General features: G+C 34.8%; 4 protein-coding genes across 8 annotated transcripts; 1 reads left to right on the top strand and 3 right to left on the bottom strand.

The window, feature by feature from the left end:
• Positions 1 to 118: 118 nt before the first annotated feature.
• LOC107273008 (ER membrane protein complex subunit 1) lies at positions 119 to 5,889 on the bottom strand. 4 transcript variants are annotated; one of them, XM_015750782.2, is made up of 16 exons: positions 5,639 to 5,889; positions 5,391 to 5,506; positions 5,033 to 5,216; positions 4,857 to 4,910; positions 4,403 to 4,558; positions 3,965 to 4,307; positions 3,583 to 3,886; positions 3,225 to 3,245; positions 2,694 to 2,866; positions 2,452 to 2,613; positions 2,099 to 2,383; positions 1,829 to 2,024; positions 1,547 to 1,744; positions 1,341 to 1,466; positions 1,046 to 1,273; positions 119 to 962 (listed from the first exon to the last, which is right to left on the bottom strand). In XM_015750782.2, the coding sequence occupies exons 1-16, from the start codon at positions 5,872 to 5,874 to the stop codon at positions 802 to 804; spliced, it is 2,943 nt and encodes a 980-aa protein (XP_015606268.1). In that variant the 5' UTR covers positions 5,875 to 5,889; the 3' UTR covers positions 119 to 801. The 4 variants fall into 4 exon arrangements, with proteins under 4 accessions (XP_015606268.1, XP_015606269.1, XP_015606270.1 ...); XM_015750783.2 differs by lacking the exon at positions 3,225 to 3,245 and having other exon boundaries at positions 5,639 to 5,846; XM_015750784.2 differs by lacking the exon at positions 4,857 to 4,910 and having other exon boundaries at positions 5,639 to 5,846.
• A 371-nt stretch (positions 5,890 to 6,260) lies between these two features.
• On the bottom strand, positions 6,261 to 13,214 carry LOC107273031 (ras-related C3 botulinum toxin substrate 1). Its single transcript, XM_015750821.2, has 4 exons — positions 13,032 to 13,214; positions 12,086 to 12,211; positions 11,336 to 11,672; positions 6,261 to 11,223 (listed from the first exon to the last, which is right to left on the bottom strand). The coding sequence occupies exons 2-4, from the start codon at positions 12,199 to 12,201 to the stop codon at positions 11,089 to 11,091; spliced, it is 588 nt and encodes a 195-aa protein (XP_015606307.1). The 5' UTR covers positions 12,202 to 12,211; positions 13,032 to 13,214; the 3' UTR covers positions 6,261 to 11,088.
• Positions 13,208 to 20,902, top strand: LOC107273026 (splicing factor 1). 2 transcript variants are annotated; one of them, XM_025090350.1, is made up of 9 exons: positions 13,208 to 13,343; positions 14,218 to 14,370; positions 14,917 to 14,992; positions 17,228 to 17,380; positions 17,440 to 17,546; positions 17,623 to 17,789; positions 17,870 to 18,028; positions 18,103 to 18,374; positions 18,449 to 20,902. In XM_025090350.1, the coding sequence occupies exons 2-9, from the start codon at positions 14,316 to 14,318 to the stop codon at positions 19,002 to 19,004; spliced, it is 1,545 nt and encodes a 514-aa protein (XP_024946118.1). In that variant the 5' UTR covers positions 13,208 to 13,343; positions 14,218 to 14,315; the 3' UTR covers positions 19,005 to 20,902. The 2 variants fall into 2 exon arrangements, with proteins under 2 accessions (XP_024946118.1, XP_015606299.1); XM_015750813.2 differs by lacking the exon at positions 13,208 to 13,343 and adding an exon at positions 13,522 to 14,028.
• Positions 19,870 to 22,208, bottom strand: LOC107273027 (pyrroline-5-carboxylate reductase-like). Its single transcript, XM_015750814.2, has 7 exons — positions 21,459 to 22,208; positions 21,254 to 21,358; positions 20,932 to 21,185; positions 20,747 to 20,828; positions 20,501 to 20,640; positions 20,211 to 20,422; positions 19,870 to 20,136 (listed from the first exon to the last, which is right to left on the bottom strand). Exons 1-7 carry the CDS (start codon positions 21,643 to 21,645, stop codon positions 20,073 to 20,075), a joined length of 1,044 nt encoding a protein of 347 aa, XP_015606300.1. The 5' UTR covers positions 21,646 to 22,208; the 3' UTR covers positions 19,870 to 20,072.
• Positions 22,209 to 22,218: the final 10 nt, after the last annotated feature.

Here is a 22,218-nt window from a genome sequence, read left to right as displayed (position 1 = left end):
TCTTTATAAAATTGCTTTACATAAATATACCGCTAACTCTTTCACTGGATTCACTAAGAAGCTGCACAGGATTCCGGTATGCACGAAGTACACAGAAATAAATGTTTGAAACACTGAAGAAAATTTAAGAAAAGTATTTGATTTTCTTTGCCTGCGTCAAATTACAACCTCCTGATATTTGCAGGCACTGTATCTGTATTAAGTGCTATTAATAAATTATAACAATTAGAATTCTAAGTGAGAGAATCTAAAATGAAATTACAGTTGTCGTATATTTTTCTATTGTCCTAAATGGTATATGAAAGTAGATCATGACGTAAAAAATGAACGAGCGTCATTTTCGAATGAATTTCATGATGGATTTGTTTATGCTCTCAAGAATTTTTGGTAACTCAAATATGTGTAGAAATATAATCCTGACATCTTGTTCACAGTCTGGAATTGATATTCGACATTTCATGTTGCAATATTTTGACCATACAGTCAACTTTGAAAAAATATCTAATTATCGCGATCCACGTAAATTCTATTTTAATTAGAACACTTAAAAAAAACATTTAATATCGAATATCAGAAGTATGCATTGTGTATCAGTAAAAGAGTTAAGTACAGCCTGTGTAATCTGGCTATTTAAAGATATTTGGGTAAATTAACGAAGTGTCATTAATCAAGTTTGCATAATCAATAGCCATTTATAAAATGGGACATTTTACAAATTACCTTCAACAAACAACATTGTCTACTGTGAACAAATCCAGTTAAGAATGTTATGCGATGATTCTGTAGGGATGCAAGGTAACATCATTTCCATGCTTGCTTTTGGGCTTTTTGCGATGCTAATTTTTTCGTTACGTACGATGAGATCACCAATGCCGCGAGTACTATTATAATGAGATAATAATCAAAGTCTTCCTTTAAAACGTCAAATGTTTTAGATGGCGCCACACGAGTATAGAAGAGATCTGCAAAGAATGGAAAAAACAATTATTGACAACCAACTGTTACCTGGAACAGTTAAAAAATATTAATAAACATTTCAGCTTACCAAGACCGTATACAAATACTAAACAAGTGCTTTCAAGGCCACTAGGACTCGTATGAATTCCTGATACCTTAGCCACACTCTGGTTATAATTGACAATAGCGTCCATGTGAATAGGTATCTCAGGCATGTAAGGTATCACACCTTCTTCGCGCATTTCAGGATTCGTAGGCCTTCTTGGATCTACTAACATCCATGGCAATTCCAAAATTCCTCCATTGGCTAATGCAACTGAAGAAAAATGAGAGTAAACTTTAGTTTTGGTTCTAGAAAGAATAAATTCATAACCGATACTTACCCATAATATGTTTACTCGTTATTCCTTTCTCAGTAATAGTTTCCCTTATCGATTCGATCGATAATGGGAAAATAAATGCTTGTCTTTCGACAATTGGCAACTTTGTCGTAGCTAAGGACGAGAATACTGAAAAGAGATTGATTATTTCAATATACGTACAAATATTTAATTATTTTTTATATTTTCATCTCTAAGCGATACAGTACCTGTAGTATTACTCTGTGTCTTTCCCTCGTATAATTCTAACGTAGCGATTTCAGTTCTACGACTCTTTTCATTGTAATAACTGTACACTAACCAATTTTCAGAATGCACAACATGTACAGGACCCCGTGCTCTTTTATGTACAAGCGAGAATACCATAGCTCCAGATATGACGTCCAACAGGTACAGATTAAGCGTATCTATAAAACGAATGATTCATTACAAAGAAGTAAAAGCATATAGGCAATATTGAAAAACAGTATTAAAATTTAATATGTAATTACTTTTATGTGTGCTGCCAACACCTTGTGTAACAACAGCAACTAAATTAGGATTGATGTATTTGTATAGAACAGATCGGTCTCCTAAGACACGGCCTTGAGAATGAACACGTTCGATAGGATTCTTCGAAACGATTTGCGTTATCCTTTGGTTCTTTGTTGACATTACAACTTCCCATACTTTATGGGCAATTAGATTCTATGGAGAGATCATAAAATAATTATTATTTTAATCTGGAACAAAGAACAGTAAATTTAATATTTGTTACGAACCTGCGGTGTGCTATATGCAAGGGAAAATCCAGACAGTACACCAGCTGTTTGATCAGCAGTGAATAAATAGGTACTCTTGCCAACAGATGCAGCAACTGCAGTTGCACATTCAGGGTATACGTGCACTCTGTCTCTTGCATCAAGGATTACGATACTACGAAGAAACTCTTCAGTAGGTGCGTGCAGCAGCATGGACTGCTTTATTTTATATCCTAACCTGGTTAAACCTTCCAAAGGTTGTCCAGTTATAGGATTGAACGTATACACGATACCTTCGTTAGTATCCTAAAGAGATATTTACACTTACATATATATGCATGATCTTTTAATTAATTAAAGAAATAAAACCATACTTTGTCAGCTGCCACTAAGGCACACTGCGGAGAGTGTGGGAAATGTCTGCTGCCTCGTTGGACATAGAGAAGCATCTTGTCGGAGTCTTTGGTTAAACCTCGAATGTTGGGAACCGTCAGTTGCCATATTATTTCACCCTTGCGAGTCTCTATACCAAATAGCTGTATCGTACAAGATTAATAGTATTGTAATTCATGTGTGAAGATAATTTAAATATCTTTTTATAAATTATTATTAGTACCTTTCCAGCAGCTGTGACTACGACTATCATTTTATGCAATCCAAATCTATCCCGAACTAAGTCAGCTCTTTGATTAGACTGTGGTGGTTCCCGCCCTAGCGCAGTTTGAAGCAGTGCTCTGGCTTGATTCACTTGAGAACAGATCCTTCGTAGGAACATACTAAAGACATCCCCTGATACAAATGAAAGGAGACTTGTGAATCAAAACTGTAAGGAATTTTAACCGACAGCAAATTAAAGTTAAATAACATGAACTTGATAATAGTTATTAAGAAAAAGTTATGTATATCGTATCATGCAAATATTCTATTAGTATATGAAAATGGTTTGTATGATTTGGCATTTACATGCCATTTTTTGTGTTATCATTGCTCACGTTTGAGATATTAAAATCACACATTTAGTAGGGCTTATGTTTTGACAATATTGCCACAAAAGAATAAATATAAAAATTATCAAACCATGCCACATTGGGGTAAATTATAAACTGAAAATCATTTTCAAATCAGCCTATGCTATATCACTACTTACATGAACCGTCTACATCAATACCTGCCAGCAGCAATTTACAAAAAAAAAAATTAATATAGATCTGGACATTAAAGAATGTTCAAGAATTTAATAACATCAAACGACTTCAATTTAGCGAACGATTATAAGTCTTAATTATCAGCGTGAGCGGTATATTATTTAATATTTATTAAGCATGCCTATAGATATCATTAAATACCAAATTTCATCAATATCAACCTCTGGGTCTTAAATGTATTTTCCATGGACCTTTCTTTTAAATCACCGACAACATTGTTTACCAGTTTACATAATTAATCGATTTCAATATTTTAGTAAAGCTATGCTTTTAAAAAGCTATGTAAATAATCACACTTACTTTCTTTCTGATCGAATTCGGTTTCAATAGCTTGTTCTCCTTCAGACATAGGCAGCTCTATAATCTCCACAGCAATAATTTTAGCAAGGGCTTCCTCTCTAGCCCAAACAAGTTTACTATGTTGAAGTAATGCGATGACATGATCTTCACAAGACAATAGATGACGACACGTAACGCCCTTTGATTGTCGTGGACAAATGGACGCCACAATTGTCGGTGCTTGAACAGAAGAGTGTGTCAAAGCTACGGACAATTGCGGTCTAGGCGTTGACGTGTGAAGTTCAAAAGCAGCAACTTCTGTCATCTGAAAGAAAACAAATATCAGAAAATGTAGTTAAGAATTGAATTTTATGTCAAGTAACACGATTGTCTCATCACGTACCCCATTTTTATATGTCGTTTCCAATAAAATCTTTTCCTTATCGAGAGAGGTAACGTAAAGGGAAGTATTACCAATAATATCCCTTTCAATAGGAACAGGTGTTTCGCCCGCAATAATAATTCGTTTCCTTTGACCATTATCTGTACTGATAGATACAACAGGCTCATCACCTAGTACAGTTTCCAATTTGTACGGTCCTTCAGCGCCGGCACCAAATATTGTGTTAATTGTAGTTAATACAGGAGACGGAACATCAGCAGTTGTGTCAAACAGATTAATCATGAACAGTACAGCCAAAGAGTCTCCTCTTAAACAGGCTAAATACGGAGCAGCTAATATACAGCTGAAAGATCCAGAAAATAAGATATGAGTACAGCTTTTACTTTCTAAGATTATAGAATAAGTTATAGCTTTATAAAGGAAAATACGATAACTCACTCCGTGTCTTCACTTATAAATGGAGCCGAGATAAATCTGTTATTCAATTTTTCACCAGTCTTACTATCGTATGATGTTACTTCTATTCCGCTGTTGTAGATGGGAAGAATATGATGAAGAGTTCCATCCTTTATATGCCATTTGACATCTTCTATCCTGTAAAACACAAAATAATCATCAAATATCTAAGTGAATTTCATATTAGTATCACTGATTGACATAGAATGAACAAAATGTTTATCGGTTAAATTAATATTTGATATTCTTCACACAATTATTCATATACTGCAAATCAAGGAATGTGAACATTGTATCTTAAGTGATAGTTAATGCATTCGCAATTGAGTGACAAATTAGTTGAAAGAAGTTTTTTTAGCAGTAACTGCTATGAGAACATACAATTTTCTTTCAACAAAGTGTTACAAAGTGCATGTGAGTATAGAAGTACAGGAACCTTTCAATACTGTACAATCCCTCTGTAGAAAATGATATAAATGGAGAGTCAAGTCTGAAAAATCAATATCATAAACGTAAACATTAAAAATGAATAAAGACAAGCTAACGATAACACATATTTTTAAGTATTCCACAATGACAAGACTAAATTTATATGTATAACTCCTGATTTACCTGTCAGGATTTTGATCTGCGATAGGCCATTCGTGAAGGATATGTCCAGTAGCAAGATCCCATGCTCTTACTAACGCAGGAACACCTCCACTAACAGTTACAAAATCCCCATCACTTATACCACTAAGAGCATGTATTCTTCCTGCATATCCCCTTTCAAATACTCGCCTCCACAGTATTTGGCCTATTAAAGAACAGAATGAAATCTCTATTAATTACCAAATTCTAATCACTTTGACATTTATAACCACAGCAACAAAGTACATGGTAAGTTCCAAGTAACTGCATAATTACTACAAGCATTTACTTACTTAACTTAATCAGTCATTAGGGAACATAATTAATTCAGAAATCTCACCTGATTTAAGATTGAGAGCAGCAACAACATTCTCCTCCGTGGCAACAATAATCTTTTTAGCAGTTGACACCGTATCGAAGCTTGCGAATTTAATTCTCCCAACATAATTCTGCCTCCTATGAACATAATAACAAGAATCCAGTCAATGTAAATTACTGCAAATTCACTGTCAATCAAAGGCGTGCGTGTGCATTATTGAAGAGGTTGGGCAGTGCGACAAGTTTCAATTATAATAATCTCGATATTACCAGTCAAACTTTCCAACTTGATCTTCATACAGGCATAAAGACAAATTAAACAGTCCAAATAATACGATGAGATACTGCAGTAGTTGTACATCAGTCAGAAATCGTTTAATATTTCCTCTGAAACTCGGCAAGAACGGAGCCATGACGGTGAATAGAGTGAACGTGACCCTACTTCTAAGCTGGAGAACTGTAGGCGCGCAGCCATTTGTAATTTCGTGGCTACATGAAGTTAGCATGAAGCATGACTATAGAGACTCAAATCCGTAACTGAACGCACAAAGTTTAATTCATGAAATATTTATAGCAATCATTAAAAATCATCAAATTATTCCATGAATTGCGTTCACAAGCATCAGGAAATATAATATAACATTTAGACCACTGAGCGCACATCTATAAATTTGTATGGTTTCGCTTCACAGTTAAACCCACTAAAAAATTTTTTTTTATTTAATAATTACAAAATTCAAACAAAGTAAATATGTTTATTGCATTTTTTGAAATTTTACCTGATATCATTATTTTAAGTGAAGTTATAACGAACTTGTAATATAATTACGAATTGCAAGATATATATTTGGGGATGAAGAGGAAAGTGGTCGATGTGAAAAAAAAACATTGGTACGTATCGTGTAGAGTTTATTTTAAAAAGTCCTTTTCAAAATACATATAAATAAAAAATAAATGCTTCCTAGTATCGTATAGAACATGCATTTACGCAGTTACGTTATTCACGTCGAACTCGTGACCCTTCCATAAGAAAATATGACAACTAAAATTAATTTAGAGACTTTTTCCAATTTTACTTCAATTGTTAGCTATACTGTCAAAGGCAGCACAGAGGCTCAATGGCGAACGTTTTAAAGGCATAGGCGTATCTACTGCGGAGGGATTACGCGAACAATTGTTCGCCATCATTTTCCTTTTCGTTTAATAATGAAAAATAATTATCACTTATTGAATACTTTTATAAATCAAAACTTTCACTGATATTATCAATAACTAATTAAATGCCACATCATGGTATTACAATATTCTCCATAAAGGAGTCATTGTCAGGAGTCAGGAGTTCATGAGTCTAGAACAAGTCGCTATTTTCACTGTGCTGCCTTATTAGTAAATTATTAAATTTGCAGAAATCTTAGGAAAATAGATAAATGTTACATATTATAAATTACTGACAATCCAAGTTATACCCTAGGCACACACATATATATATGTGTGTGTTTATATATATATATATATTCTATCTGAATTTTATACATAGAATATCCGATATAGGCTCAGCATAGTTTCTTAATGTTTGGTTTTTCCTGACCTATCAAAATTGACAACATTTTAAGCTGGGATAACACTTAACGTTTTTCTTTTTAGTCGTACAATGGTTTATGTTGCACTTTAACCATTCAGGAAATCACGGATCATTTTACCTCACTTCAGTACGATACGCACGTTCACAAATTACAAATACGCAAAAAAAAATATTCAAAAACAAACAAAACTGTCAGAAGCAGATTCGTGGTGACTAGAATACAATTCATTCATTCGCTGTGAGATTATGTTCAATATTACATAATGAAAAATTGTAAATGTTATAATAAATCGTAGTAATTATTTAACTTTGGTATAGAGCGCTCTACGGTGATCTTATGAGAAAAAGAAAAAAAATATATATAATAATAGTTAAAACAAAGATACAAGATAAAGTCTACTGTCCCAAGCAATTCCTTTCGATTGCATTAGCTGTAAGCAGTGTAATTTATCTCACCCGTGTTTGTTTGGATGAAAAGCTTTATCACGTGTAAAATCGGATACCACTCATATCGTATTATAAGACATAGCTCCTTGTCAATTATTATAACTTTCTCCGAGCACCTTTAGGCCTTCGAGTGTTTACAAGTACTGTGATAAGGACTTCATACGTATAAGACACGACATTTCATTTACAAGTTCGTACCTTTTGAAAAGAAAGTCAATTTACGTTGACGTGTACGTGAAAGAAAACTTAAGAGTAAACAGAAACGTAAGTATGATTAGTTTCGAAGCGGAGTAGTTTTTTAATATCCATCAATACCCTCTGAACATTAATGAAAATTCTAGGTAAATTAATTCTTCAGTGTTATGTTAGAAGCATCATAACATTAGTGTTTGTGATAATTGATATTTTGAATATCAAACTGGATATAAAATTCATTGAATTGAAAATGGTGATACACTAGCTATTGAAACAGAGAATTAGGCACTAGTAATTTATGAAGTAGTGAATTTTTCATGAATAAACTACTTAATATTGAAAGTTGTGAGATATCTGTCATTGCAAATATATACAGATACTAATTTTGTAATTTCTGGTTCGATAACACTTTGTGAGTGAAGCTAATATTATGTTGTGTGTATAAGAATGATAGAATACATTGAAAGCTTGGAGCCATCAGCAGTTGATGGGTTCTAAACTGCATTTGTGCAATTACATGATGTGTTCGTCATTTTTAAATAAATTAACATTCTCTTAGGCAGATTTGATATATATTGCTAATCTTAAACCTACTATAGCTGCTTTCACAAACCTTGTAATACCTAAGAAAATATTTCAAGTTTCTGATTGAAATGATACATTTAGAAATGCGACGCGATTTCTTTACTTGTGATGTAAAGTAGTAAAATAAATGCACCACTTACAATAAATGCAATTCGTATGTAACATTAATTAATTATAACACATTTACAAAAATTGTGACGCATGTGCTTTGTGTTATTAGTACGTAATCGATTAGTACACGTAGCTCACACGTATCAGCATTAAACACATAAAGAAAATTATATAGCACTAGCTAGTGTGCCAGATAATTAGAAAAATGTGCTTCGGTTGTTGATACGTTTAACGTATAAATCATGTGGAAAAATTATTTAAAAAGAGAACAAAATAAGGAAGAACCAAAACAGACCAAATATTGTCGTCCACTTAGAAACTGCTAATAATGAAATGCTCATAAAACATTTTAAGTATCATATCGCGTTTCAGTACAAAAGAATTCTGCATAAAAAAATGAGAGCTGCGAAGACTGTTAAATGAAACTGCAATACCATGCAAAACATATAGCTGTAAAATAATGCCACAAACGTATGACTGATTAAAACGTACTGTCACTTTTTGACTGGACTTAAAAAATACGAGGATTGCTATAAATATTTTCTTTGAGTTAATGAATATTCCAATCAAACAAAATTTGTCTCCATTTTGGACCAGCTGCAAATGATTTTCCATGAGCTTTTCGGACAATGCAAACAAAAATATTGCAATGTGTAGTCTTTGAGATATAATTTGTCAAATTGAAAGTTTGTGCAAGGTATTCCTATGCTATATTATATACATATCTAGCAAGCAGTAACGTGCCTTCTTAGTTCATTCTCGTGTACCGCTTAATACTCCCTTTTTATCAATTTCATTTGATTGACTTACATGAATTTCAAATAATATAATATGGCATACATAGATAGTTTTATGAAATTCAAACCAAATGGCACATATGCTTTAATTTCTCTTTATACTTTAATCGTTCGCGCATTTCAGTGTAAATAAATTAGTATTAACCGTTTGAGTCCCAGACGGTATTGAAAAAACACTGTCGAAGAATCCCAAACAGCGTAACCGCGCTTTCCCTATATATGTACGAAATGTGCTGGGTTTTCTCGACACAAAATCTGAACAGCGCGGTCGCGCTGCTTGGGACTCAAACGGTTAAGAAAGGTAGAGAAATATGAATTCACCATCGACATGCTTAATAATCATCATAGAGAGCATGACACGTTGGACACTATCAATGACAATAATAATTTGTACATAAGCAAATAGTACGGATCAATCGAAGTAATGCAAATCAAAGCATCGGATAACTTGAATATAGAATATAGGAAGATATCAGATGAGAGTGTAGTTCTATCAGATTCAGACGTTCATTTCCATATTAATTACGACTTTGATACTGAATTATATTGCGCAAAATAAACTCCATCTATGCCTAATAACGTTTCTTAAGGAAGCATTTCTATTTTGATTGGTTTCCTTAGTCAAAGAAAAAGACAACAGCACTATTAAGAACGCACAACTACAATTCGTATGTAGGCCAATGTAGCTGATATTATTATAATATTATATTATATTCCTGATATTTTCAGACGAATACATCAAAGTTCCTAATTCGTTCATGTTTTCGAGGATTTCTTTCTCGTAGCATGCACATATCCTATCACTGGTGTACTGGTTAGTTATAAAAAGAAAAACTTAAATCAGGGAGTAGGCAATATTCTACTCTCTTTATAAAATTTACATGTTGTTACCTAACAGTAGGACTTTCAAATTCTAGACAATAAATTACTATATGTATATAGCAAAATTGAACTTCATTATTCGTTTTGTTCTTTCTAATCAATACCATTTGACATGAGAAATCGTTGGCATAGTATAAATTCTACAGTATTCCTTTCTTTATGTATTAATTCCACATAGTGAGCATGTTTTGAAGTCTTGTTTCATTGTATTAAAAGTTGTTCCATTTTTTTCTTTGACAAATCTGCCTGCTACGTATTCAAATTAACTGGAAAATGTATTAAGATCAAGTAACTCGACAAATTCATATTTCCTTGTACAATTGTGTCCACATATGTGCCTCTATTTAATTCTTATTTTATCAGACTTATTTTAGAGAATTTCCCGCGAGTGCAGTGTCGCGTGTTGTCTACAATTTGAAATAAAGTTACTTATGAGATTTATTTGATTCTTCGTTGCTATGGCACTGCTTGTCTATGATCAATTCTATCACCCTATATTCTCAGTTTCACAGAACTCGTTAGCATATTAAATAACTACAGCAGCTTCTATTATGTATGGTTGTGCATTAGAATAAAAATAAGTTGTCATTGTTGAAAATGAAATTCGAATGACTGGCAGCTCTGGTGAGTAGCTTTAAAGCTCTAATATTAACCGGTATTGATCCATGACCCGATTTACATATTTTGACAAAACGTATTAAGGTCAATGCGTGTCGCATTTATTTTTTAACCTGATCTTCTGCGGCTGGTACGAAATTCCTTCCTCATGTCAAAATTGCGAAACTTTCCACGCGCGGATATAGCTTCACTGTTAACTTTACAAATTCAGTAATACTCTGATTTTATGTTTCTGAATCTTGTCCCCAGCATATTATGCCTAAACTTTCAATGATCTGTAAGTCTTACAGTCTATATTAAACCGGGAAGTTCCGTATTGTACTTTAGCTGAGACGAGGTAAATCGTAGCTGCCAAAATGATACTTAGAAGTAAATCATCTGCTGAACTTGCAAAATCAACTGCGCCCTGTCACTTCGGTTATCGATAACAAAATTTTCATCCTTCTGGCATACTGGTTATTACCTATATTTAACTTTTTCCCAATGCAGCTTTCTGTGGATCCTTAGAGCATGGTGCATCTTCGTTGTCGGCGTTTTTGTGGTTCAGGTCGGAGAACAGCGCGAACTGCTTCGTCGAATACTTGTTTCAATCCACGTTGCGTTAGAGCAGAACATTCCATATATTTTACTGCACGAATCTGAAAAATGTATTATTTCAATACAAAAACTCTGAGAGAACATTGCTTAGACATTTTATCTGGTATGATTCATTAGTGATATATTGAATAGTTTTTTTTATTAACTACTAACCTTGTTAGCCAATTTCTGTCCTTGCTCACGTTTAATGGCACTGAGACCTTGTTCAGCTAGGGCAGTGAGAGTTTCACGATCATCACGCAAATCAATTTTTGTTCCAACCAGAATCATTGGTGCATCAGGGCAGTGGTGTTTTATTTCAGGATACCATTTACTAGTCACATTCTCAAAGGACGACGGACTCGTTACAGAAAAACAAATTAGAAATACGTCGGTTTGTGGATATGATAGAGGACGTAGCCTGTCATAGTCCTCTTGACCTGCGGTATCCCAAAGTCCTAAACTCACAGGAATTCCATCCACGACCATAGGTGCAGAGTAATTATCAAACCTAAAATTAATATTAATCATGCAATTGAATATAAATGTAAGACAACTTTGATCATGATAGTATCAAGTCTATAGTTAAATTGCTGCTGAATAGATCATCAGGTTACATGAAACATATTATATATCTACATACGACAACAGTACTATGTAAGTGAGAAAAGTAACTTATACTCTAAATATAATAAATAACTTGAATTATATTTGAATGCTTATTCATTTAACAGGGAGGAAGCTTGGTAAGAAGATAATTATGAACAGATTGCTTCCTATGAGCAAAAGGGAGATCTTGGCCCCTTTGACTATTATTAGCCACTCTAACACCCTCTGTTCAAGAAGGAGAAGAGGGAAATAAAGAGTAGCCTAACACAGTTAATTTATAATCTTTTAATATTAAATAAATTATTGCATACTCACACAGTAGGCACGTATTCTCCAGGAAAACTATCTGTTGTATAAGAAATTAACATGCAAGTTTTTCCAACCGTCCCATCACCAACCACAACGCATTTGATTGGTCTACCTGAACTCATGATGTCAAGTCTAGATGAAGAAGAATGATAAAATTAATGTGTGTTTTTGAATATGGAGTTTATCAAAATAATTTTAATTTAGATTTAGAAAAAACTATATTTATAATTATGGTTTATAACCTTTACAAATACTTCATATTAATGTAACACGTTGTGTATGCAAGGAGCTCAGTTATTGTTACTGAATATGCAAGGGGAGCAAACAATATTACGATATAAACATATATATGAAAAATTATATTGACATGTCCATTGAAAATACCAACCACTCTTTTATTCCAATACAAAATACAGATACATATTTTGAAAACCGAAACAGTAAAACATTTATAGTTTGTATTGCACAAAAGCAATAATACTTATAAACACCGTGCAAACTACTTTCATAGACCGAAACGTGTCTTAAAGACACATAACCTCTCGTTGATTCATCTCAATAAAACGGCAGTAGCATGCACGATGCACAAGATTAAAAATGATAATATTCCTTAACAAAGATTCATAACAAGTAAATTAAATTAATCCAATAGAAATTGCACGATCCCACAGTTACAAGTAAATAGCATAAATATATATTTATTCATAAGCACATAAGTCATAAAATTTTCGGAGCCAGTTCTCCACAAACAAAACTGTCGTAGGCACCGTAGATACTTAATTCCCATATAAAGTAATAAATACTTTGCTTTCATTAATTCCATTAGGGCCTATAAAGTTCATTAACTCCTAAAGAATTGTGTCTAATACTTAAAGAGGGCTTGCCCCGCCATATATTAAGAAGGTTTAGAAGTAATGTGTAAACAACGCCAGTCGTGCGTAGCATCACTTACCAGATGTGAAAACGTTGCTGATTTTCCGAGATAACGAGCCGATTTCACAGGAAGCTTATATGATAACGCAAATTGTCTCGCGTTTAACGAGTCATGCGGACGGGAACCATGACGGTGTTGCGGTTTTCAAGATCGGAACGGACGTAGCCCTCGCTTGGTGACAGATGTTCGACAATCACTTCTTCCTTCTCCTTCAGTTCCCCTCAACGTCATTGTTCAAGAAGAGGGACATAACGACATCTGTCAAATAGTTAGAAAAACGGCTTCTTAAAGCATGAACAACAGAAAAAGCCAATTCTTGCGGATAATAAGGTATTTATTTAAAATATCAATAAAAATAAATAAAACGAATAAGATGAAGAATTAATTTTAAAAAACTCTTTTCGTTTGTTGATTTTAAAATGCTTACTCGTGAATGTACTAGGTTACTTTACCGACTTCATGAAAATCCAGCTTAATACAATTTTAGGAAGGTAATATGAGAGTTGTTCTCAATTTCGTTTTCTGTATTGGAGGTCATCGAGAAGATTAGAAAAGAAATAAAATTATGAGCATAGTGCGGTTTATAAGGTTGTATCATTTTATGTAATATTGATATATTTAATTCAAACTAAGGCGCCAGTGCAAGGTGATTATTTGCGCAGTGAAGGAAAGAGGCAATGAACGCAGCCAGGAATATCGCCACCACCAATTTAGCAACGTTCACGGAGATCGCCATTTTCTAAGTGCGTCAAGTTCATTCTAGTTTCTGTAGTTACGAGCGACATTTGTGTTTAGTTACGCAGTGATATCGGAAACAGGGACGCGATGAATCAATCGCGTAATTTCACGTCGCTTTTAAATCCGAGCTATTTGCAAAATGCACAAAATGCTGTTGCCGCTAATGCAGCGGCGGCTGCAGCTGCCGCCGCTGCTGCGGTATCCGCAGCTCTTGAAACTCAGCTGACCAATTCCAATTCTTCACCTACAACGCCGAGCAGGAAGCGTGAAGCAGAAGGTAAACTTATTTGTTCTGGAAACAACATATTGATTAATATGTTAAATACGCGGCATAGTAGCAGATGCGGATATTGACTTTGCATCGCTTGAAATATGGTTCTGTGCACACAAAATAATATTTTAGTTTATACTGTTATATCAGTTCTTTTTTATTGAAAGTTTTATTATCTTGTCTTACCTATTTTAGGTGATGCTAAACAGGACAAAGAAACAAAAGAAGAACGTAGGAAAAGGAGGAAGACGAGATGGGGAGGTAGCGAACATGACAAAACTTTCATTCCGGGGATGCCTACTGTGCTGCCTACCAACCTGACTCCAGAGCAGGAGAGGGCTTATCTCTGTAAGTTGTTTTTTCATTTTGCATTTCTATTTATTAGCCATTAATTTTATTAAATTTCTGTGTTACGGAATAGGGAACGATTTATTGATTTCATTTGTAAGCATAATTTGTAAACTGTAATTTATATAGAGTAGATGACTCTTACGGTGTAAGTATATGATTCTATTTAAAAATTTATAATAACAAAGGTAAGAATAATTCTTTACAAGTGAAATAATGGAACATCGTTTATTCATGATTAAAATTGTCAAAAATTTGGCACTACTTTGAATTCTTATTGACAATGGCTAGATGTAAAATGTTAAATTCAAATTTTTTTTACATTAACTATTCTTAATGTAAAGCTAATGTCATTACTTTAGGATTCCATTAATTGATTGATACTTTGAAAACATTATATCCCTATTTTGGACTGATTGTGGCTTTGATTCTCACATTGTCAACATTTTTTAAGCCATGCATACATTGTAAAATGTATTTCACTGTAGCAAATTGGCAATGTCTAACTGTTGGGGTTTCCGCCCCCTCTAACCCGTTGGTTTACAGTTCAGCTGCAGATTGAGGAAATCAGCAGGAAGCTACGCACTGGAGATCTTGGAATTCCGCTTAATCCTGAGGAAAGGTTTGAAAGAAACTTACGTACCAAAAATGACCATTACATACCTACAAAATCTACCTATCTGACTGACCATTCAGCAGCCCACAGTGCAGGGGTCTTAAAATTATCAGCTTCATAGATTAATGGAATACAGAAAAGTGGGGCTTGTCTAAGCCTCTACTCATCGCTGAAGATGAATTATGATAATATTGGTTTGCTCTAATCAATTTCTTTTACTAATTCATTCTCATTAAACACTGCTACAGATCCAATATTTCTTTAGCAGTGGTAGGTCATACGAGAAAGTTATACATTAGGATGGATTAGTCGGAATTAATGCATTGTCTATACCACTTACCTCTATCCAATAGTGAAGTGCATGATATTTCATATTCTCAACAATTTTTCCGATCAATATCGCTGTTTCAGAACAATATCAATATTTTACTTTGCACATATTCATTTCTATAGCCCCCCAAAATTTGCACAGCACAGATAACCCAAGTGAGCAAGACTTGTAACGTTAAAAATATTTCAAGAGTTCGAAAGACCTTCGAAAATTATTCAGGTACTTGACAAAAAGTAGCAGTGTTTAATATGCAATTCGTGTTTCTTCTCAAATGTAGTATCATTCTTCAATTCTATAGTAAAGGTTACTGTTTCTGGAGAAGCTTGATGTAACCTAGTGTAAATTATTCTTATAAAAATGGTTCAATAGCTTAATAACTTTTATCAATGTTTTTTTTTTTTGTAGTACTTTTTTCATTCACTCCTATTACCTTTTTCTGATACATGTACGTACATAATCAAATTGGACACAGCTTTGCTTTCTTCATTCACATTTATTTAACAATTCTCATAAATTATTTTCGTTGTTCATCTCACATAAGAAGGACAAGAATATAAATAAGTTGTCTATGTCTGAAAATTACACAGCTCTGATATTGAAAGGATTGTCATTAGATATAATACGCGTTACAGTCTTGAGTAAAATCCTAGGAAAGTCACGAAGGAAGTTGGTAAAGTAATAATTACTTCGAAACTCCATCAACACTGACATATTTTAAATTTGATTTATAGGTCACACCCCGATTATTAATATCACTTTACAACGAGTGGTTCCGTGACTTGCACGACATATTAAAATAGCAAACTAATATTGACAATTGATTTTAATTCTAATAGGCAGGTTTTACCACTAGCCTACCACAGCACATCTTTACTACTAATTAAAAATTTAATGGGCAGGTTACAGGAAGATAATAAAATGAATGTTAACCTAATTGCATTATTATAGCGATCGATCTAACGTTACTTTCAGGTGCAACTCGAAATAATAATCCGTAATAATTTTTTAATAAATTTATTTACTCCAATAGGTTTAACTCGTTCAATTTTAGCCGGACCCCATTGTTCTATATTATTGTATTTCGTTTAGTATTATATGCGAGCATATTACTGACTAATCCAACAAAATTTGTTATTTCCTAATAATCACAGGATTTACCTTAGCAGCTGACATCATACCCATATCTGCCGTGCACAAACGTGCAGTCTTCCAGTGGTTACCTTCGAATAGATAACCAAAACCTTTAGCCCAAAATGTCTTTCCCAGCAGAGTGATTGATTATTTAAATATTTTGATACATAGGCAATGTTGGAAAGACCCAAACGACTGGACTCTCTGCTAATAATTTATCTTCAATTCAGTCTCTTGGATTAAATATCCTCTTCTCTGCCTTGCAACACATCAGACAATAATCACTTTCAATCACATATCCATAGCTTCACTTTTTCTCCAATAAAATATATTCTTACTGTACAGCATTACAAGGTGATATGTGATAACCTTGGAGTAATATTTTTTGTCCTCGGCTACATTGCAATTATTTAGAATTAATCTTGTAGCGTTATGGTTCCATTGAAGTTTCTGTGAGATTAAGAGGTTCACGGCATAGCAATTAAAGGAAGTGGGTATGCTGTAATCTTGCACCTGACATAGGGATGGATTCTTTCCTAACATGGTCAGCATGTATCAAACGCATAGGATAGATATGAACACATGTTATAGGTGTAATGGGAGATTTAACGTTTTCCACCGTTGAAATTAAAACGAAATTATTTCCCAATTTTATTGCTATAAATTTTAGCCATCAATTTACTTGCTCAGTCACAGTGTCATGCTAGGATCAGGTCGCTTGTATGCTAGTACCATCTTCGCGTAGGTAGTGACATAATATACGCCTGTTTTTTTTTCAGATCACCATCTCCAGAGCCGATATACAGTAGCGATGGTAAACGGTTAAACACCAGAGAATATCGTACTAGACGCAAGCTGGAAGAGGAGCGACATAATCTCATTCAGAAGATACTTAAAATCAATCCAGATTTCAAACCACCACCCGATTATAAGTAAGTAACGAAGATAGATGAATAATTATTATAATTATAATACTTTGTTTTACTTGCAGACCACCGATTATACGTGTACATGACAAAGTGATGATACCACAAGAAGAACATCCTGACATCAATTTTGTTGGTTTGCTCATTGGACCGCGTGGCAACACTTTGAAGTGTATGTGAATTTTTATAGACTTTATTGCCAATAAATTCTTTCTTATTGAACAGTTAATTCTGAGGGTTTTTTTCAGCTATGGAAAAAGAAACCGGAGCTAAGATTATAATCCGTGGCAAGGGTTCCGTAAAGGAAGGGAAGGTAGGCAGGAAAGATGGACAACCATTGCCTGGAGAGGATGAACCGCTACATGCGTATATTACTGCGAATAATTTGGATGCTGTGAAGAAGGCAGTGGAGAGGGTATGCGTTGTTGGAGACTGTTTATTATGTGAGGAGCGTCTTGGTATATCTATTTATTTTTTAAAATATTTTTTATGCAGATTCATGAAATCATCAGACAGGGTGTTGAGGTGCCTGAAGGGCAGAATGACTTGAGACGTAACCAATTACGCGAATTAGCGTTGCTCAATGGTACATTACGGGAAAACGATGGACCCCGCTGTACCAACTGCGGTGCATCTGATCACAAGTCTTGGCTGGTAAGATTTTGACAATTATTTCACGTAAAAGGTTAAATCGGAGAAATTCCATAATAATATCACTTTTATTTCAGTGCCCTGATAAACCGAATGTGACGAACAACATTGTATGCTCAAGCTGTGGTGGAGCTGGGCATATTGCTAGGGACTGTAGGTCCAAGCGACCTGGTCAGGGTGGTCCAGCAGCCGCTGGAATGGGAGGCATGGAACCAGGTGGTGACAAAGCAAAGATTGATGAAGAATATATGTCTCTAATGGCTGAATTAGGTGAAGGACCACCACCTGACAGGAACAAGGGTGGACAGTCGAGACAGCCCAATCCGAACTACCCAGGGCTCTTTGACAGGTAAATATTTCATTCTTTATCACAATATTGATTTATACTTGTATATTTCAATTGGATATATTTTATTGAAACAGACAACAAGCACCACGTGCTCTAATGGCAGCACCAGCTCATCCTCCGCCACAGATGATGCAAGGTGGTCCAATGATGCCACCACCAGGAATGGCTCCACCTCCATGGAGTCAGGGTGACGTTAACAACATGAATGGCATGAACATGCAATGGCAGCCCCCGGTCAGCATGCCTCCTCCCCCCGGTGTAATGCAACCCCCTCCACCACCGCCTGGATCCACGGGTCAACCGAATATCCCACCTCTTATGCCTTGGATGACCGCGAACAATCAGCCACCGCCACCAGGTCAAATGCCACCTACTCAGATCCCACCACCGGGAATGGGAATTCCGCCGTGGCAGCAGGGTCAGCAGGGTCCAATGCGTCCACCTCCACCTGGTACTGCGCCACCTCCGGGATTCCCAGGATGGCAACCTCAACAAATGGGTGGATGGCCTCCTGCTGCTCCTGTTCCACCACCTCCACAGCAACAAGCACCTGCCCCACCTGGTATCGACTTGAATACTTTGCCCACGCTCTTAGCGCAGCCTCCTCCGCCGCCACCGCCGACTAGTTAGTGTGTATCATCCATTCACATGATTTCACATTATTGAAATCCATTATACGCCAATATATTGATCTATTAATTGATACACGATAAAGTAATACGAAGGATGTTTATGATATCGTTGATTGCAAGTGGGTATGATTCTTCTTGTTATACATAAAAGTCTTGTACTTTATTTTAAGGATACGCGAAATTGAATTGGTAGCGATAGTAATTTTGAAAAAAATTCCACAACGAAAGTTAGAGAGTATAATTTTTCATTCACAAAATTCGTCTGAGACCGTCAATACTATTAATCATTTTAAGCCACTTGTGTACTTTCGTGTTTTGCATATTCAAGCGCAATATGGTTTTCGTGTATTGCAGCAGCAAGTGACTCGCAACTATATGTAACCGTGACATGATGAATTGGATAAAACAAAACTTTCTGCAAACCATTGAATGACCTTACTCTTGATTATATTTTTTCTTTTAAATTTCTACGAATTTATTTATAAATCCGTAACGTCACTTCCGACTCTGTTTTTTATTGGCATCGGAAATTTTCTGTATACCCATGCGAATACCAAAACATGGCAAATACCGATCATGGACAATTGGAAATCAAGATTTCAAAACTCACTTTTGTCTCGGGTAACAATTTATCATGACTGCAGTGGAATTTGTTTCACTCATATACCACTGGGTCACGCTATATTCATGAGCTGCAAGGACTACCAGTATCATTAAAAGTAAATCACGATCACGGTTTATAAGTCAATTTTAAAGATTACATTCTTTCGTTGTAACGTTAGCGATAAGTGACATGAAGTTAAAATAAAGGTGTCGCTCACCTTATGTAATGTGTACGTGGTTACACAATAAAAAAGAAACACTTGAAAACTATACAACTATTTTATTCGAAAGCGTATATGAAACGCATATATATATATATATAATTGTGACTATTTGTAATGTAACAAATACTTTTTTCTTGTGCGTTTATCAAAACAGCATAGGACAATGCTGCTGGTTATTTGGCAGTATACAAAATTAAGCGAAAAAATTTTTGTTACACAGTGCTTACGAAGTAGTCTCTTCATTTACCAACAATTTCTTCTGATCTGTTTACTGCAGCCTCTACGGCTTCAATAAGGGTTGCTCTGAAAAAAAGAAGACAAGTAAGGCAGTGCAACAAGTAATTGTATTTACACTGTCACAATGCACTAGACGTTACCGTATTTTACCACGCTCCATGGCATGTAATCCAGCTATCGTTGTACCTCCTGGTGAGCACACTTGATCCTTGAGCTCTCCAGGATGTTTGCCAGTCTCTAATATCATCTTTGCTGAGCCATACATCACTTGCGCTGCGAACGTCACTGCCAAATGTCTTGGAATACCCATTTTCACTGCTCCATCCGACAGTGCATCCAACATCGTGTACATCTAAATAATAAAATATTTATGTAAATTTTAATAAAATCAGCGTTCAATGCGTTCTTTATAAGATTGAAGAGTACTAACGTAGGCTGGACCACAACCGACTATTCCTCCAGCAGCATTCATTTGACTCTCAGGCACCACGTGGCACGTTCCGATCGCAGACATTATAGTTTTTAATTTATTTATATCGTCATCCGTCGTACGACTGTCACCACTGAGTACTATGAAAAATTGTAATGTTGAAAATGTTCACATTTGCACAAATACATCAAGATTCTTATATACTTTTACCAATTACGGTTATTGGATGTAATAAGATAATTGTACCTGTGCAACCTGCTCCTACGAGCAACGGTGTATTCAAAGTGGATCTTACGATTCTTGCGTCAGGTATCACAGGCAAGAGAACCTGTAAGATGTTAATTTGATAGAATTGAATAATTATTGTATATGGAAATTATAATAATACTGTAATACGTTTAATTGTTTATAATTATGTAGTATGCCTGTACCTTTTCCAATACGGAGAGCGGTATGCCCGCAAGCGCCGATACAAATATTTTATTCTTTACTGGAGCCGAAAGTGTATTCTGTATGTCAGTTACAGTTGCTTGGAGATTAGTTGATTTTACGGCTAAAAATATTATCTGACAATTTTCCACCACCTGCCCATTTTTTATTGTCACATTTGCACCCATTTCCATCCATAGCTTTTGTGCGGGTTTGTAAGGCTCTGATACGTATATTTGCCGTGGATTCAGTAGCTCTGTAAGAGTAGACTTTTGCTTATTATTAATCGACAATTTTATTATGTAATTTTAGTTTTTTTGTTACCTTTTCCGAGTATTCCCTTTCCAATTGCACGCGCTATATTTCCACCGCCTATAAACCCTATGTTATCGACGCAATCGTTTGCCGTGTAATTACGTTGTGTCACGTCTGTAACGTATGTAATCATTAAGATACAATCTAATAATTAAATACAACCTCGTAGTAGTTCTCATTGTCAAATCAAAGAAGGCAATGAAGAAATACTTACTGATATTTGAAATTTGATATTTTTTTGAAGAACGTTCTAAACCTTTTTTTATAACTAGGCCAATCATATTCAGTTTGTTCAATGTTGGATCACAAAATTTTGCTAACTTTTTATACGCAGGATATACGTTGACAAGCAATTTTAATTGTTTAGAATGTTTCACTCCGTCGTGTATTTTTAAGTGCATATCAGTGCATATCAATTCGTCGAATCTGACAAACTTACGTATAGCTTACGTAATATAATATACTGTAGTTGTCTTCTAGGAGATAAGATCAGTAGAATTCACTATTTATTGTCGGGATTATTAATGATTGCACTAGATAATGGAATGCGCCGCGATACGCAGCTTGTTTGAATTTTCTGATAATTTGGCTGTAGTATACGTAGAGTGAATGTATGCGGACTTGACATGCGTCTCGTGAGCGGCATCCATAGGAATATCAGCTGTCTCAACTACTACCAACTACTACAGTGCATTTTCTGTTGTATATTAAAAAAATTGTTCAGTACTATCTAATTTTAGGAATAAGCATGCGGTTAATTTGTCAGAGGGTGGTACTTCTTACTCATTACGGTTTTGTAAGGCTAATTCTAAGTTTTGTGTTTGCAGACAATGATAGAGTCCAAAGTTGAGATGTACTGGTATGAGGATATAACTAATTGTATTTTGGGAGTCAGTTGTTATAACACAATAGTATAGAACTATAAGGAGACAATGAAGTGAGAAGATGTATTTGGAAAAGTTTCATACCGTAAT

Source organism: Cephus cinctus, unplaced genomic scaffold (assembly GCF_000341935.2).
Source record: "Cephus cinctus unplaced genomic scaffold, Ccin1 Ccin1_scaffold1343, whole genome shotgun sequence".
Classification (NCBI taxonomy): Eukaryota; Metazoa; Arthropoda; class Insecta; order Hymenoptera; family Cephidae; genus Cephus; species Cephus cinctus.
Note: the sequence above shows the minus strand (reverse complement) of the source record. Positions and strands in the feature narration are given on the sequence as shown.

Excerpts from the sequence above, each read along its gene's own strand:
- LOC107273026 (XM_015750813.2), top strand. The coding sequence starts at position 13,839 with ATGAATCAATCGCGTAATTTCACGTCGCTTTTAAATCCGAGCTATTTG. Across the intron at positions 17,547-17,622 it reads GCGTGGCAACACTTTGAAGT|CTATGGAAAAAGAAACCGGA; the intron begins GTATGTGAATTT and ends GGTTTTTTTCAG. Across the intron at positions 17,790-17,869 it reads TGAAGAAGGCAGTGGAGAGG|ATTCATGAAATCATCAGACA; the intron begins GTATGCGTTGTT and ends TTTTTTATGCAG.
- LOC107273008 (XM_015750782.2), bottom strand. The coding sequence starts at position 5,874 with ATGCTAACTTCATGTAGCCACGAAATTACAAATGGCTGCGCGCCTACA. Across the intron at positions 5,217-5,390 it reads TGCTCTCAATCTTAAATCAG|GCCAAATACTGTGGAGGCGA; the intron begins GTGAGATTTCTG and ends GTTCTTTAATAG. Across the intron at positions 4,559-4,856 it reads GGATTGTACAGTATTGAAAG|GATAGAAGATGTCAAATGGC; the intron begins GTTCCTGTACTT and ends TGTGTTTTACAG.
- LOC107273027 (XM_015750814.2), bottom strand. The coding sequence starts at position 21,645 with ATGCACTTAAAAATACACGACGGAGTGAAACATTCTAAACAATTAAAA. Across the intron at positions 20,829-20,931 it reads CGCTCTCCGTATTGGAAAAG|GTTCTCTTGCCTGTGATACC; the intron begins GTACAGGCATAC and ends AACATCTTACAG. Across the intron at positions 20,423-20,500 it reads TCGGTTGTGGTCCAGCCTAC|ATGTACACGATGTTGGATGC; the intron begins GTTAGTACTCTT and ends TTTATTATTTAG.
- LOC107273031 (XM_015750821.2), bottom strand. The coding sequence starts at position 12,201 with ATGAGTTCAGGTAGACCAATCAAATGCGTTGTGGTTGGTGATGGGACG. Across the intron at positions 11,673-12,085 it reads GGAGAATACGTGCCTACTGT|GTTTGATAATTACTCTGCAC; the intron begins GTGAGTATGCAA and ends TATTAATTTTAG. Across the intron at positions 11,224-11,335 it reads GACAGAAATTGGCTAACAAG|ATTCGTGCAGTAAAATATAT; the intron begins GTTAGTAGTTAA and ends TACATTTTTCAG.